This window comes from Polyodon spathula, chromosome 5 (assembly GCF_017654505.1).
Source record: "Polyodon spathula isolate WHYD16114869_AA chromosome 5, ASM1765450v1, whole genome shotgun sequence".
Classification (NCBI taxonomy): domain Eukaryota; kingdom Metazoa; phylum Chordata; class Actinopteri; order Acipenseriformes; family Polyodontidae; genus Polyodon; species Polyodon spathula.
This window is the reverse complement of record NC_054538.1, coordinates 41,629,467-41,643,743: the sequence shown is the minus strand read 5'-3', so window position 1 is coordinate 41,643,743 and position 14,277 is coordinate 41,629,467. Positions and strand designations below refer to the sequence as shown.

Here is a 14,277-nt window from a genome sequence, read left to right as displayed (position 1 = left end):
AGCGTCTTCTGGGTTAAAGCATGTTATTGGCTGAAAGCATATCAGTCGATAAAGGAAGCAGCTGATTGGTTATTAACTGGAAAGAAGCCAGTGAACCCTACTGGTGAAATGATCCAGGAAGTGCAAGACAGTTTAAAAGTGTTGGCTGGCACGACAGGATACAAATTGTGCGTTTTATACATTTTAAAAAATGTTATATATTTCTAAATTTCAAAACAATTTGATAATTTAAATATAGAGGAGACACCATTATATCACTAATATTTCAGAGATTATTTTAACTTATATTCCATTCTGGCAACAGAGCATCTTGTGAAGAAATGACAAGATAAAGGTCATATTCTTTACTATTACCATAATATTGTTATGTTCTCATTTATTTCCAGCAGTTCATTGTGCTTCTGTGGGGTATGGAACCAGTAAACTAGCAGATGACTTATCAGATAGATGAAATGACATAATAATTATATTAACTGCCTAGTAATCCATTCATCTCTGATAGCAAGGGTAGCCATGTTAAAACCACAGATGTGCCATTTAGGTTATTCATGAGCTGTGTCATTTATACTTGATTAACTTTACCACTGAGAAACTAAAGATCTTTCCAAAATCAAACACATTCATGGAATTACATCTCATGGTAATGTTCTTTTTATCTGCCCTTGTTTCCCATGTGTAAACTATAATGATGTCAATAAACTTATTTTAGACTGTGCACTGTGGTGGAGCCCAGTTTATTAAAAAGTCCCATATTTCAAAGAGAACTGGCCATACGTTTACAAATCAATCCTATTCTAGGAACAAATACCTTTTGCAACCATATTCAGCCAAAGAAACCAACAGAGGATTGGAGAGGAATTTTAAATTACACAGCTTCTTTCACACAGAGTAATGTCCCAAGCACCTCACAGTCAGTAAACAACTGACAGGCAGCCAGGAAGACATTGGTCCAGTGCACAACAAAACATCTTTTATTTTTTGTCCTAGAATGTACAGTATTTTTATTTTTTAAAGTGGAAGAGAAATTTAGTCAGGGCATTCGGGTTAACGATAAACGTTTTTTTACAAAAGATCTTTTATCTTACAGGGAGAAGCAGGAGACTTTGGTTTAACATGTCACTTAATGATTTGCTAGTGTATTTAGTATAAATCTGTACCACTACCATATATATATATATATATATATATATATATATATATATATATATATATATATATATATATAATATATATTATAATAATGTTTAGTAGCCGAGGGTTAGTTAAAATTCAAAAATTTTTAATCTTGTTGGTTTTCAGCTTGGTTTTTAAGGGTACCACACTCTAGGCTTTTGATCCAAGTCAATATCTATAAAAAGGTGTCCTCAAACAAAAATTTCACATTTTTCCACTGTGTCTTTGTTTTTAAATGTTCAGCTAAGAGCTATTATTATTATTATTATTATTATTATTATTATTATTATTATTATTATTATTATTATTATAATAATAATAATAATAATAATAATGTTTCCTTTTTGTTTATATTAAATGTTTTGTATAAACAGCGTTACATGAATTTATTGGAAAATAAATATAGCATACCCAATTTCTCTGCTTATCTTCCATTTATCCATGTATTGTCATACTGAGTTTAAATACTTAGCTACTTTATATCATCTACATTTTCTGAATATTTATTTTTATACATGTTTAATATATTTCTTTTGTGTGTTCATGTGACAGAAAGACAATGATTCTTGGTGGTAAATCTACCTCCCGACCTGTGAGGGCGCTAAGTAACGGGAACAGTGTACACTGGACTACTTGGCCTGATACTTTGTTCCGAGGGTTGTAAGGAAGTCAGTAATTTAGAAAAGGGGAGGAGCTTTGATACACTAACTCATTGACCTGGAAGGAAAATGATGTGGCAGGAGCAGCTGCAATCTTTTACCAAGGGATCAAGAGTGACGGTATAAATAGGGGTCGAAGCGATATAATCTGTTCCTTCGTTTTGGTTAATGTAAAGTGACCTAGAAGGACCTGTGGTTTTTTCGTATCAATATTGTGAGTGTTTGTTTGTTTGTTTTGTTCTGTTTTGTTGTTGCTTGTAATGACTAGACAGCTAACACGTTCGTTCCGGAGCTGTCGCTAGAGGCCATCACAAACCTGGAACAGCACTTCACTCGTACCACTATAAAATGTATTTGTACCACAATCACTAATTCACGCACTAAACTGATTTGTGTTTGTGTTTTGTGTGCAATGTGGGGATACAATAACAGGACTATTATGTTGGGATCAGCCCAGGGATTATAAATGTAAGTAATACATCCCGCTGTATTACTTACCAGCATTATTATTTACTGTTTGTTTTGCCATCAGGCACTGGACATAAAAGAAATAAATACAAACATTTGCACCTGGATTACAATTGTCTGTCTGTTCTTTGATCACCTGCACACTATTAAGCACTTTGCTACAGTTCAGTATGGTTCTATTTTGTTGTTTCTGATCATTATTTGCTATTTTTTAAATAAAAACTAAAAAAAAAAAAAAAACCCTATGGAAGCATTTTAGCATTGCACAGCTTTAATGATTTACCTATGAGCTCTCATTGCACAGTACATCACTAAAATGCTTCCACAATGGCATCATTTGTTGTTTTGTTCTTTTTTTATGCGTTAAATCAACCCCCAATAACATGAAAACAAAACAACACACATGGTTTACAATCCAACATTTAAATAAATTGATTAAAACATTTCTCTCTATTTACATTTACTTTTAGTACTAATATATACGTTGTTATGGGTTTAAAACTTACAGCATTATATTCAAGTGTAGTTCCTGTATATAAGGTTGGATCTCTCTTTTTTGTCAAATGTGTCAGTTTCTACATATATTTTTTTTTTTTGTATGACGGAACACCTTTCAATAACTTCTGTTAAAGCAAAATAAAAACTTACTTGACAACAGTCACATTTTTCTTGTTGTAACCCTTTTTCACAGAAAATTTTAATGTATCTTTCTTCTAAGGGGGAACTGTAATTGCAGCTTACTGCGCCACAGTCACTGTTTTTTTTTGTCTCGGCACTAATACATGCAGCTAATTCCCTTGATTCTCTGACAGAGCGATTTATCCAGTCTTACATTATCAAAGTGATTACTGCAAGCACAGATCAATAATGTCAGCTGTAAAAAATAGCTGGCAGGATGTAAATACAAAAAGTGACAGATCCTGTACCATCTTTCATGGGGTTTCCATGCAGGTCAATTTACATGTGAAATGGCAATGTTCGTGCACGTTTGGAAGAATTACTTGTGTAAATCAGGTTTGTGGCTGAAAAAAAAAACAGCCAAAGAGAGGGATAGGGTAAATCTAATTTACTTGGGTAAATGACAAAACACACAGGAATATCCACACCACTATCGCATGGAAACATGCATTTCACATGTAAATGTTAATGGGCGAGTTTATCCTTAACTATAAATATTGTAAGGAAGCAGGTCAGTTATTACTATCAATTCCAAGATGGCAGAAAGAAGTGGCTGAAGGGCGATTTTATGGTTAGCAGTGGTGTAGTTCACCCTAATGATAATGCGAGTGGCTTTTTTTTTATTATTGTTTTTTACTGAGTCTTGTCTGTCATGATGTAGATCTCTTGTGGGTTTACAGTTCTGTATAAAAACACTTACCATGCACTGCATTATGCCCTTGTTATAGTATTAAAGCAGCTGTTTGAGAATACCTTTGCTGTAAAAACTGCACTAAAGTTAAACACAAAGTGCAAGTGAGCTGCTTAAATGTAACTGAATTAATTCCCGTCCTTTATTTTGATCCCAGCTATGTCCAAAGACAACACTTGTCTGCCATCCACGTTAATAAATATAGTTGGTGAACTGGATGTCATGAGCCAGCTTGATCACCCAAAACAGCGCAACAACATCCAACAAGTTCTTGATGGCATCTCAGAACTGACCAAAATAAAATTGCAAATTAACATATTAACTGTGTTTTATTTGTTTGCATCATTAATATTTAACACAACTGTAAATCCAACACAATTTAAAAGAAAGGAGACAATCTCTGACAGCATGAGCCTCCTCAGATCGCTGCTGTTCAATTGAAACTGGCGGCTGAGGCAACCATTATAATAAGTGGGATTGGGCTTGTTTTTTGAGAGTTGTGAGACTTGGCAACACTGGGTAACCTTCCCCATCTCACAGGCAGCCACTGATTCCTGAACACCTAATTTTGTTGTTGACAAGATTTTCTGCAGGATACAGCATGCAGTGGCAATTTTGGGAACAAACTAATGCTGCACTTCAGTCAGTTTCATCAGTATCTGCCACCTCCCTTTCAAGTGCCCACTACCCGTATTTGCCCAAGTCTGGTGTTCAATGCTTCCTCAGCAGCAGTCAGCTGTCCGGACGGGTAGGGTTTTTAAACCAGGGTAGTATACTCAGCAACACCTGATCCCCTATATGCTGTGTTGCCTGAATTTTTCGCCAGTTTTCAGCTATGGTGATCTGCAATACCTGTTGGTCAGTTTCATTTTATACCTCCGAGTTCATTTTTAATTAATGACTCGTAAGATAAATCAGTTGAAACAGTATTCACTACTAACGACACGACACCACACTAATGACATTTGAAATACAATTTGGGCACAAGCAGTAAAACACATTATTAACCAACCAGACACAAGGTATTTTGCTTTATTACAGCAGCTTAAGTTCACTCGTGTACCAGTTCTCTGCGCATGGAAACGACATTTTTACAAAATTTTACTAGTAATCTTCAAAAACAGCATGAGTACTTTACGCATAGCTAATTTACATATCAACCCCCACCTTTCCCATTCATTCGAATGACGGCAGTGAAAATTCTGGATTACGAGTAAAATAAACTGAGCGAACGGAAACCCAAAAAAGCATTTTACACGAGACGTTTTTCTTGAGCAAATGTCTCGAGCAAAAAAAAATCCATGCATGAGAACCCCATGTTTGATGTGGGGTAGGTATTACATCCTCAAGCTGTTGTAGTAAAACAGTTTGTTTGTTTTAACTGAATATCTTATGATTGAACTGATCAAATCTGTTGTAGCTCAGCAAGTAAGACAGGATTGTTGCATATTTTTTTTATTAAATCTTCATATTATTTTTATAGGAAGCTGCTGTTAAGGTGATATTTTCAGAGCAGTCTCATTATAATGTTATTTACCTATACCTTTTAATTGTAAGATATATAGTAAAGAAGAAGCACTATTTACCTGTAACTCTCCTGTATGAATTCAATGTAAAACCTTTATCTCCGTCGTACCCACACACCATATATATAATATATATATATACACATATATATATATATATATATATATATATATATATATATATATATATATATATATACACACACACACACACACACACACACACACACACACACACACACATATATATATATATAAAATGTTTATTAAGTATGTTCAGAAAGCAGGAAGCTGGGGACGTAACAGAACCTTTTGTGTAAATGACTAATTCTCACATCAGCACATTGTATCAACCTGGTGCCTGCTGCTCATTTGCATTAAAATAATCAATAACTTCTGCCTATACTGACAACAATAAGATTAATGAAAGAATGCCTGAATTTCTAGTTAAAGGGAACGACAATTCTTCATCTACAAAATGATGACATGCTCATTACCTGAACGAGTTCCTCTAGCTCGGTGGAGTTCACGCAAGAGTGGCTAGATAGAAACTCCAGCTTCCCATCCAGAATTGCAAGCTTCTGCGAGCTCTCATGAGGCTGCTCCAGGGCTTTGAACACTGTAGCACCAATGATCAAATACAGTACAACCAAAAGAAATATGGCAGAGACTTTTTTCCACTTCATGACTGTTGTGAATGAGTCACTGTCTTCATATGAATTTAAAACTATGGGTTTGATTGAAAAGGACAGGCGAGGTTTGGAGTTATGTGTTGCTGATTTTGGATCCAGGAGATCAGGTGCTGCCACTGGGAAAAACACAGAAAATAAGTTTTAGTATGATAAACTTATGCTACAGTAACTGTATGTATCTACAGCTATGGCCAAAGGTTTGCCATCATCATACAGAATTAACCAATTTTACTTCTAAAGTCAAATGAAACCTGCTGAATAATGTTATGTTAACATATTGAATTACATAACGCTTTGTGACACAAATTGACAAATGAGACATTTCAAAATCGAACATAAAATATACTGTACTACTACTATGGCTTCCGGTTAACTTTTGCAATATCATTTTGTAGTTTCTTTGATTACATTATGTAAATAAAAGATCTAAATTATGCACTCATAATTTAAAAACAAAAATGTACATGCATATATTTTTCCACAGAAAATCTATTCCTTTTAATGTTACAGGTACAGTAAGTATTTTGCAAACAAGCATTTAAAAATATGCTGGCATATAGAATATAAAAATAACATCTTAATATATAGGCTACTGATATTTAATTAAAAAATAACCACATAAATAAATAACTCAATCAATCATAACAGTCTAACATGTAGCAGAGAGAAATAAATATATAAATGGTGTAAATGAAAATGCTTATTATTGCAATGGCATCTTTATTCTGTGGATTGTATTGTGCATTATAAACTGCAAAATGTTGATTTAAACAGCTGAATTGATTCAAAATAAAATAAAAATATTACTAGATATAAAGATTCCCAATTAATGGAGGGTGATCACATTCTAAATAAGAACATCCCTATAGAAATACATTATCAATCATTGTATCACACACATGCATATCTTAAGTGGTCTATGCATATTGTAAATATTGCACAGATTTAAAATCAGTCCATTTCTATATGTAAATTGCAAGAACATATAATGTACCTTATGGTATGATTAACATATGATCCTATCCAGAGTCTAGTAGAATTAGGCTAGACTTTATTATATTCCAATCAAAGCATTATCTATGCCTTGGAGTGATAACTATTCATTTCAATAATAATAATAATAATAATAATAATAATAATAATAATAATAATAATAATAAACTTTTAAACAAAGGGTTGTAACATTGGGATCTAGTTCTGACTTTATCAATATCCAACAAAATCACCATAATCAGCCAAATAAACTGTTGTTTAATTCTTCTTAAAAAAAAAAAAAAAAAAAAAAAAAAAACTGCTTATACAATACATAACGCAGAGTTTACAGTTGCAGTTATTGCATTATTATATTCAACATACGGCAATAAATCCTACCAAAGTCTCAACACTCAGACAGACAAGCCCCAAAACAAACATCTCACAGCAATTTGCTACTATCGTTTCTGTTTCTGTACACCGCACTACCCTTATGCACTAATACACACCGATAGGTTTTGTATACTCAAGGATCAGATAGGAAATAACGGGGTATTCTTTCATCGTTCACAGCTATGTACCTTCTTGGTATAATCACTGGAAAAATAGCTTTATTTTGGGTTAATAACATTTTAATAATGGAATGTGTTGGAGGCAAATGTTTTCTCTAAAATTCTTCAATCTTTTTTTTTTTTTTTTTTTTTTTTTTTTTTTTTTTTTAAGAGATACGTTTATATAGCATTATACTATAGCAGCACTAGAATGATCCCGTATTCTGTAAGCAGGTTTATAGAAGACCTACTGTGCAGACACAGGCAACAGACAATTTAAATGATCTACGATATTTTGTCAAAACCAACAGCTTGTAACACAAACTGAAAAGTGCATTTAAAAAAAAAATATATTGCTTTATAGAATGTCACAAAATAATGAAATAACTAAGACCAGATTATAAAAGGTCGTGCATAAAACCGTATTTTGGTTATATATATATATATATATATATATATATATATATATATATATATATATATATATATATATATATATACACACACACACACACACAATGGCTGATGAATAAATGTTTTCAGCTGATCTAGCACGTCTCTCAATAATCGCACAAACATGCATTTAATATTGATAACTTTATTCTTTTGCACGAGTCACAAAACGAGCAACCAACAAAACAACTGCAACCCAGCTGCTTTTGTAAAAATACAGATTAGACGACATCACCTAATTACCTGAGCTAAGTACTCTAAAAATGTACTGTAGTTAAAATCGCTTCTAGATAGCTAGCTAGTGTTGTACTACCACCTTGTGCAGCATGTTCCTTAGCATGCTCAAATGTTTATGCAGCAAACGGCAGCTTTTGCATACAATGCAACACACAAAACAATTAAAATTGTAAATAATATTAAAAAAAAAAAAAAAAAAAAAAAACCCTTCCTATTGACAAAACATGGGACTTACTTATTCTGTACCAAACGCCTCGTCTTGTTGTTCATCAGCAGCAATTTCCTCAGGTTTTCTTTACATGCACATTCAGTGAGGACGTTTCCACATGCTGGGGGATGTGCTTCATCTAGATACATCTGTCTCCTTTTTTCTCTGTTTCAGCCTCCCATTCAAATATTACAACACGCGAGCAAAAAAAAAAAAAAAAAAAAAAGACAATATGAAGCGGGAAATTGCTTCCATGAAATTTCTTCGCAGTCATAATAAATTCTAGGCAACCACGACACGCTGGTAGGTTAGTGTGGGTGAATGGGTGCGCGTACATTTTCTACAATTCAGAGGAAGGGGCATTAGCAGTTAAATACAATTACTTCAATAGCACATTATCTGTTTTAAAAGCGGTATTCCTCATTATGACCCTTCGCTAGCAAATGCACTTAAATGTTCCATTTTATTTTAGGAATTATGGAATTAAAAAAAAAAAAAAAGATTCAAGAGATTAGTCAAGTAAAATCAGTGGCATTAACATTGTGGTTTCCAAATGATCTGTTGTGTTTGTGTAAAGAAGCTCCGGTGCACAAATAGACTTTGCTTTCCAGAAACACCAGACAGAACCACCTTTCAGCGCTAGTCACAAAGCCTTTAAGGAACGTTTTGGGTGCAATACACCCAGACTGCAATGCACAAACCTTTTGATACCACTTTAATTTTAAGATGCTGTGTTGTCAAATAACAGTGCACCCGTTAGGGTTTTTTGTAATGGTTATAAACTTTAATATACATTTGAAACGTTTGATATACAGTTTTAGTGATGTCCTAGGTATTGGCCATTATGTTATATTATGTTACATGTATAGTGATATTTAAAAAAAAACAAAAAACGATACAACTCTTTGACATGTTTCGTAATGCATAATCCATTTGACATCGTATTTCTATTACATTTGATTCTGGAGAACTGCTTGTCCTATTGATGAAACTTGTTAAGAACCCTATTTAGCACAAGTTATTCAGCCTCTTATAATCTTGGAGAATATAGAAAGCTGTGACTCTACCCAACTTTTTTAGGTCAGATTTAGATTTTATGTTTCCAAATTTAATGAATTTACGTTTTAACATAGCCAAAGCACACCATGCCCAATTGGGATGAAACTTGCTAAACTCCTTGTCAATCACAAGCTATTCAGTGTCACTATGTTGGGTGTACACTAAATAGAGGGTGGCATTTTTTTTAAATATATTTAACTACTTGTCTAATTGTGTTGAAACCTTTTTTGAGTGTATCATATTCTAGGGCTTTATGGACTCTACCATCTATCTATATGTCACACTTGTGCATACTCCAGTTTTGATTGTAGCCTTTGTTACTCCACTGTTACATCACTCATTAGTTATCAGGCTTTCCCTCAACAGTTATAACAGAAAATAATAATATATTACTGTACTTTTAAACATTTTCAGGATGTTCAGCAGCAAGCACTGCTAGCAAGGATATGGTCTGCAAAAGTTTAATATTCCGGTTGAAGATAATAATGCATTTTATTCGCCATTAACAAAAATGACAAGCATTCAAAGAAAACACCTGTGTGGTCACTTAGTTTACCTTTAATGCAAATCAATTGCTGAAATTTCATACAATAAAAAAATGTCACATTGCACTTGCTTTCTCTCTATGGGATTTCAGTTTCAGTGCACCTGTATGCTGCAGGGATTGAGACCACGAATTAAAGATATCTAAACAATATATGACTATTTAAATTAAACTGAACCATAGATCTTAGTTTGTAAATTATTTAAAAATGAATAACATTTTAAAAATAATTTGCATTTCTAACTGCCTAGAAATGTACTCTGATCCCACCACTAAGCTAATTGCTCCTTTACACCCAGGAGCTCCGCTATCGGCCCCTGGAGGAGTAGGAGTTTCCACTGCAGCATAGTGAGTGGAATCAGGGTACCTGCCATATAGTACCAGCCAACTTTGTACATCTAGCAGACAAGCCTGCACTCCTTGGACAGTATGACTCACCCTGCACACCATGCAGCTGTGCCATTACCAGGCAAGCCATTCACTAACCCAGCCTAGAGATGTTTTATGAATAGAAAATGTTATGTATAGGCCTGTGTGGCAGAGTGTCCCGCCCCTTTGTTTATTTTGTATTGCTGTTATGATTTAGATTTATATATGATGGTGAAAAGCCGTGTTTAATTTGTATTGTTTCTATTTTTAAAAACCTTGTGAGGATGCGTGACTGATCAGCTACTAATTATTTAACTAGCTGACAGTCACATATCCTTATTAATCTCGTGCAGACTATGGCCGAGGAGTAATGAGGTAAATAATTAATAGCTAGTTAAACCCTTGGCCAGAATATAAAAGCCTGCAGCTGTCTGCGCTCAAGGTTGAGGAGTGTGTCAGAGGAGAGACGTAAGTCTGTGGAACAAGAAATATAACAATTGCTACATGTGCTGGTTTCGCAACCAGCATACTACTTGTTTGGTATTTGTTTATTTGTTTGGCCAACGCGCCTTTTGTTTTATGAGTGTTTTTGTTTTGTTTAAACTCTTTTGTTTGTATTATTATTTAATAAACACTGAGCACTGTTGCGCTTCAGTTTGCCATGCCATTCCTCGTTGTTTTGAGTCTGTTTGTCGTCTGACGTCACCACTGCAAGCAATGCTATTCACAGCCTGCAGTACAAATCATTAGTCTACTTGACAGCTGTTAAGTGTTTAATAAATGTATTTGTCAATCTGAAACCTTGTTCAGTCTGAAATGTATCTTCTTGACCAAGTGTTTGTCAGAGGAACACAACAAAATGTTAGATGACTTATCGTAACGCTGACTCCCTGAGAAGAGAAGACGACCACCAACATTACTTTTGGGACATGCCTGCCGCAGGTCAGGTACTCAATGAGCATTTTATGTCAGAGCTGCCAATAGGCCCCACCGTGGGGTGACGTCCTCAGTCCCGCCTACCAAGGGTTTAAACAGTCTACTCGCAGAGACCATTTCCTCTTTTGCATCGAATCCGTGAGGGCGACTGTTGCGACCTCGCTGGTTGGTGGTCATCTTCTCTTTCAGGTAAACAGGGTTACGGTAAATAACAATGTTCCCGTTCAATTTGAAGATGACCACCAACTTTACCTTTGGGAAAGTATACCAGAGCAGTTGCGAGGAACGGGGTCTCCCCCTTCAGCCCTGTGTTATTTAGGTATTATGATTTATTTATTTATTGTGTGTGTGTGTGTGTGTGTGTGTGTGTGTGTGTGTGTGTGTGTGTGTGTGTGTATATATATATATATATAACGCCGGAACGCCGTGTGTTTTTGTTTCGCCGTGTGTTTTTGTATATATGACGGCATAGCCGTGCGTTATGTTTTTCAGTTGCTAATTTTAAAACTCGTGCAGAATGTGGCCAAGGGGTAATGAGAGAATTGATAGTTTAACCCCTTGGCCATAGTAAATAAAAGCCTGCAGCTCTCTGCACTCTGGGTGTGGGTGTTCAGAAGTGGAGAATGGGAGAGCGAGAGGACAGAGAAAAACCAAACCAAACCAAACCTCAGGATCAGTGAAAGCGATCTGCCCAGCCTGACCTGTGTGTTTGTGTGTATGTGATTTATTTTTGTTTACCTGGTTTATTTTCGCTCTGTGAGTAGTGTTTTCTGTTTAAACGTTTCATTTATTTTTGTTTAATAAACAGCTCACCATGCATCTCTTTTTCAACTGCAGTACCTGCCTGTGTGTGTTCACTTCCGCCTTCTGGGCTGACGGTCACTTCCGCCTTCTGGGCTGACATCACCGCAATGCCATTTCCTGTAAATATATATATAATATATATATATATATATAGATATTATATATATATATATATATATATATTATATTAAATCACATTCTAAGAGGACACAGTAAACATAATAAATACTTTAATTGTACAGCATATGTGGGATCTGGGGTAATTTTGAAAAGAAAAATGCAAACATTTAAGGAAAAAAAGCAGGTCTATAATAAAGGATGTACTTTCAAATATTTTTTAAATACCATAAAAAATATAGTCCCTGTATTTTGCTATGTAAATACAAGTACAGTAGTATTATTTTTGTCGTGTATCAGGTTTTTACTGGAATACACTGAATTAATAGTATTTTTATGAACACAACTAGAACATAATATTCCCCCACTAAATCTAAACCTTAAAACAACATCATAATTCTATGAATTAATATGGATGGTTTTTTTATGAGCATTTGCAATAGAATAAAGGCTGGTTCGATGTGTACCACCAGGGAGTAAACATCAACAGTTTCTGGGGACAGTAGAACCTTGAGAGCACAGCTAGATGGTATTTCCCCCGGTATAACATGCTGAACCAGCTATTATTTAATATATGGATTTAAGTCTGAAAAATATGGTTCTTACCTTTCATGGTAGAGTTATATTAATTGGCTGGGAGCAGGGAGATGCAGACAGGAAGCGGTTCTGGGAGCAGGAAGTACTTGCAAATGATTGTGGCAATAATCATAACATTGTAAAGTCCAAAACATGGAGCCTATATCGCACAGCGACTATTTTATTTAATTCCCAGTATTTCCATTCCTCGGAGCTACCTCCTGGATCAGTCTCCCAAATATCCTAATATAGTTAATTGATTAATGCAAGTAGAGGTGCAACACCATATTAATAGATTTCCATTTTTTATTTTTTAAAATAACAATGTTAAAAACAGTGTTTCATCAAGCTGTATTGAAAAGATTAAAATACATTAACACAGGACCTCAGTTATAATTAGTGATTCAATCATTCAGAATTACCAATTCAAATAGTCATCATAATGTTTGTAAACCATACTATTAACCTTTAGCAGTCCATTTATTTAGCACTTGTCAGGCGCGCCGGGTCCAATTTATTTTCACATGCGTTGTTTATTTTACATGCGCTGTTTTTTTTTTTTCGGAGCAAAACAGGTTTAAAAGGCACTGAATCAAAAAATGACACTCAGTACTGCATCTCCAGCCAAACCTCATCCCTTGTTCTCTGTATTTTTCACATACCTCTTTATAGACATGCATACTGATAATTCCTCTCCTGGGGCCTCATTTATCAAACTTGAAATAAATTTGATTCTAATTTTGAGCGTACACTCAAACCCATAAATTTGCATACATAAGAAAAAAATGGGATTTATCAAATTGGCGTACGCCACACCTACGCACGGTTTCGTTGATAAATCATATTCATCCTATAAATGTGCGTACTTGCGTGCGCTTCAATTCCCCTCTCTCAATTAGCCTATTATGGTGTATAAATAGCGGCATATTTCAAATTGACATTGAACTTTCTAAAAGAGAAAGAGAAAACGTTCTAAAGCAGCAATGGCAGGTGCACAGCTAAGGAAAATCAAGAAAGGCAATTTTACAGAGAATGAGATTGAGGTTCTGTTAAACGAGGTTAGCAGAACCTCAACTTAAAAGTCCTCCCTTTTCGGCAGCTTAAATAGGAGGTCACCACTGCTGGAAACTCATTGAGTTCTGAGAGCCAGACGATGACCGAAATAAAAAAGAAATGGTCCAACATGAATGTTGAGGGTAAAAGGCGCATTGTGGCTACAAAAACTAGTGTGCGAACTACAGGAATGCATAATATGTCAATAAGGCTAGGTAGTTGTGAGTGGATAATGTCACCAATTATCAACTGAGTTGATCATTTCACCAAGTCATTAAATGTGTTCATCATGTTATTCTTTGGATGTGCATCATCGTAATTATATTAACCATATGTCTGACACAGTCTGGTTATCTACTTGTGCTGATACATTTATATGCTAATATATTTATTCGGACAGTAACAGCAATAAAACAATAGCCCTTGAATAACTTGTACAAACACCCAATATCTTATTTTACTTAACAAAACATGTTTCAAGCATGCAATATCACTTTTCAGCTACTGGAAG

General features: G+C 34.7%; 1 protein-coding gene across 1 annotated transcript in view; it reads right to left on the bottom strand.

Moving 5' to 3' along the window:
* LOC121316412 (potassium channel subfamily K member 2-like) overlaps positions 1–12,120 on the bottom strand; it is a 75,629-nt gene extending 63,509 nt beyond the window's left edge. Inside the window, exons 1-2 of the mRNA XM_041251483.1 lie at positions 12,057–12,120; positions 5,693–6,003 (exon numbers count right to left, since the gene is read on the bottom strand). Coding sequence (XP_041107417.1) covers positions 5,693–6,003; positions 12,057–12,120 — 375 coding nt within the window. The remainder of the gene's footprint in view (positions 1–5,692; positions 6,004–12,056) is intronic.
* Between the last annotated feature and the right edge of the window lie 2,157 nt (positions 12,121–14,277).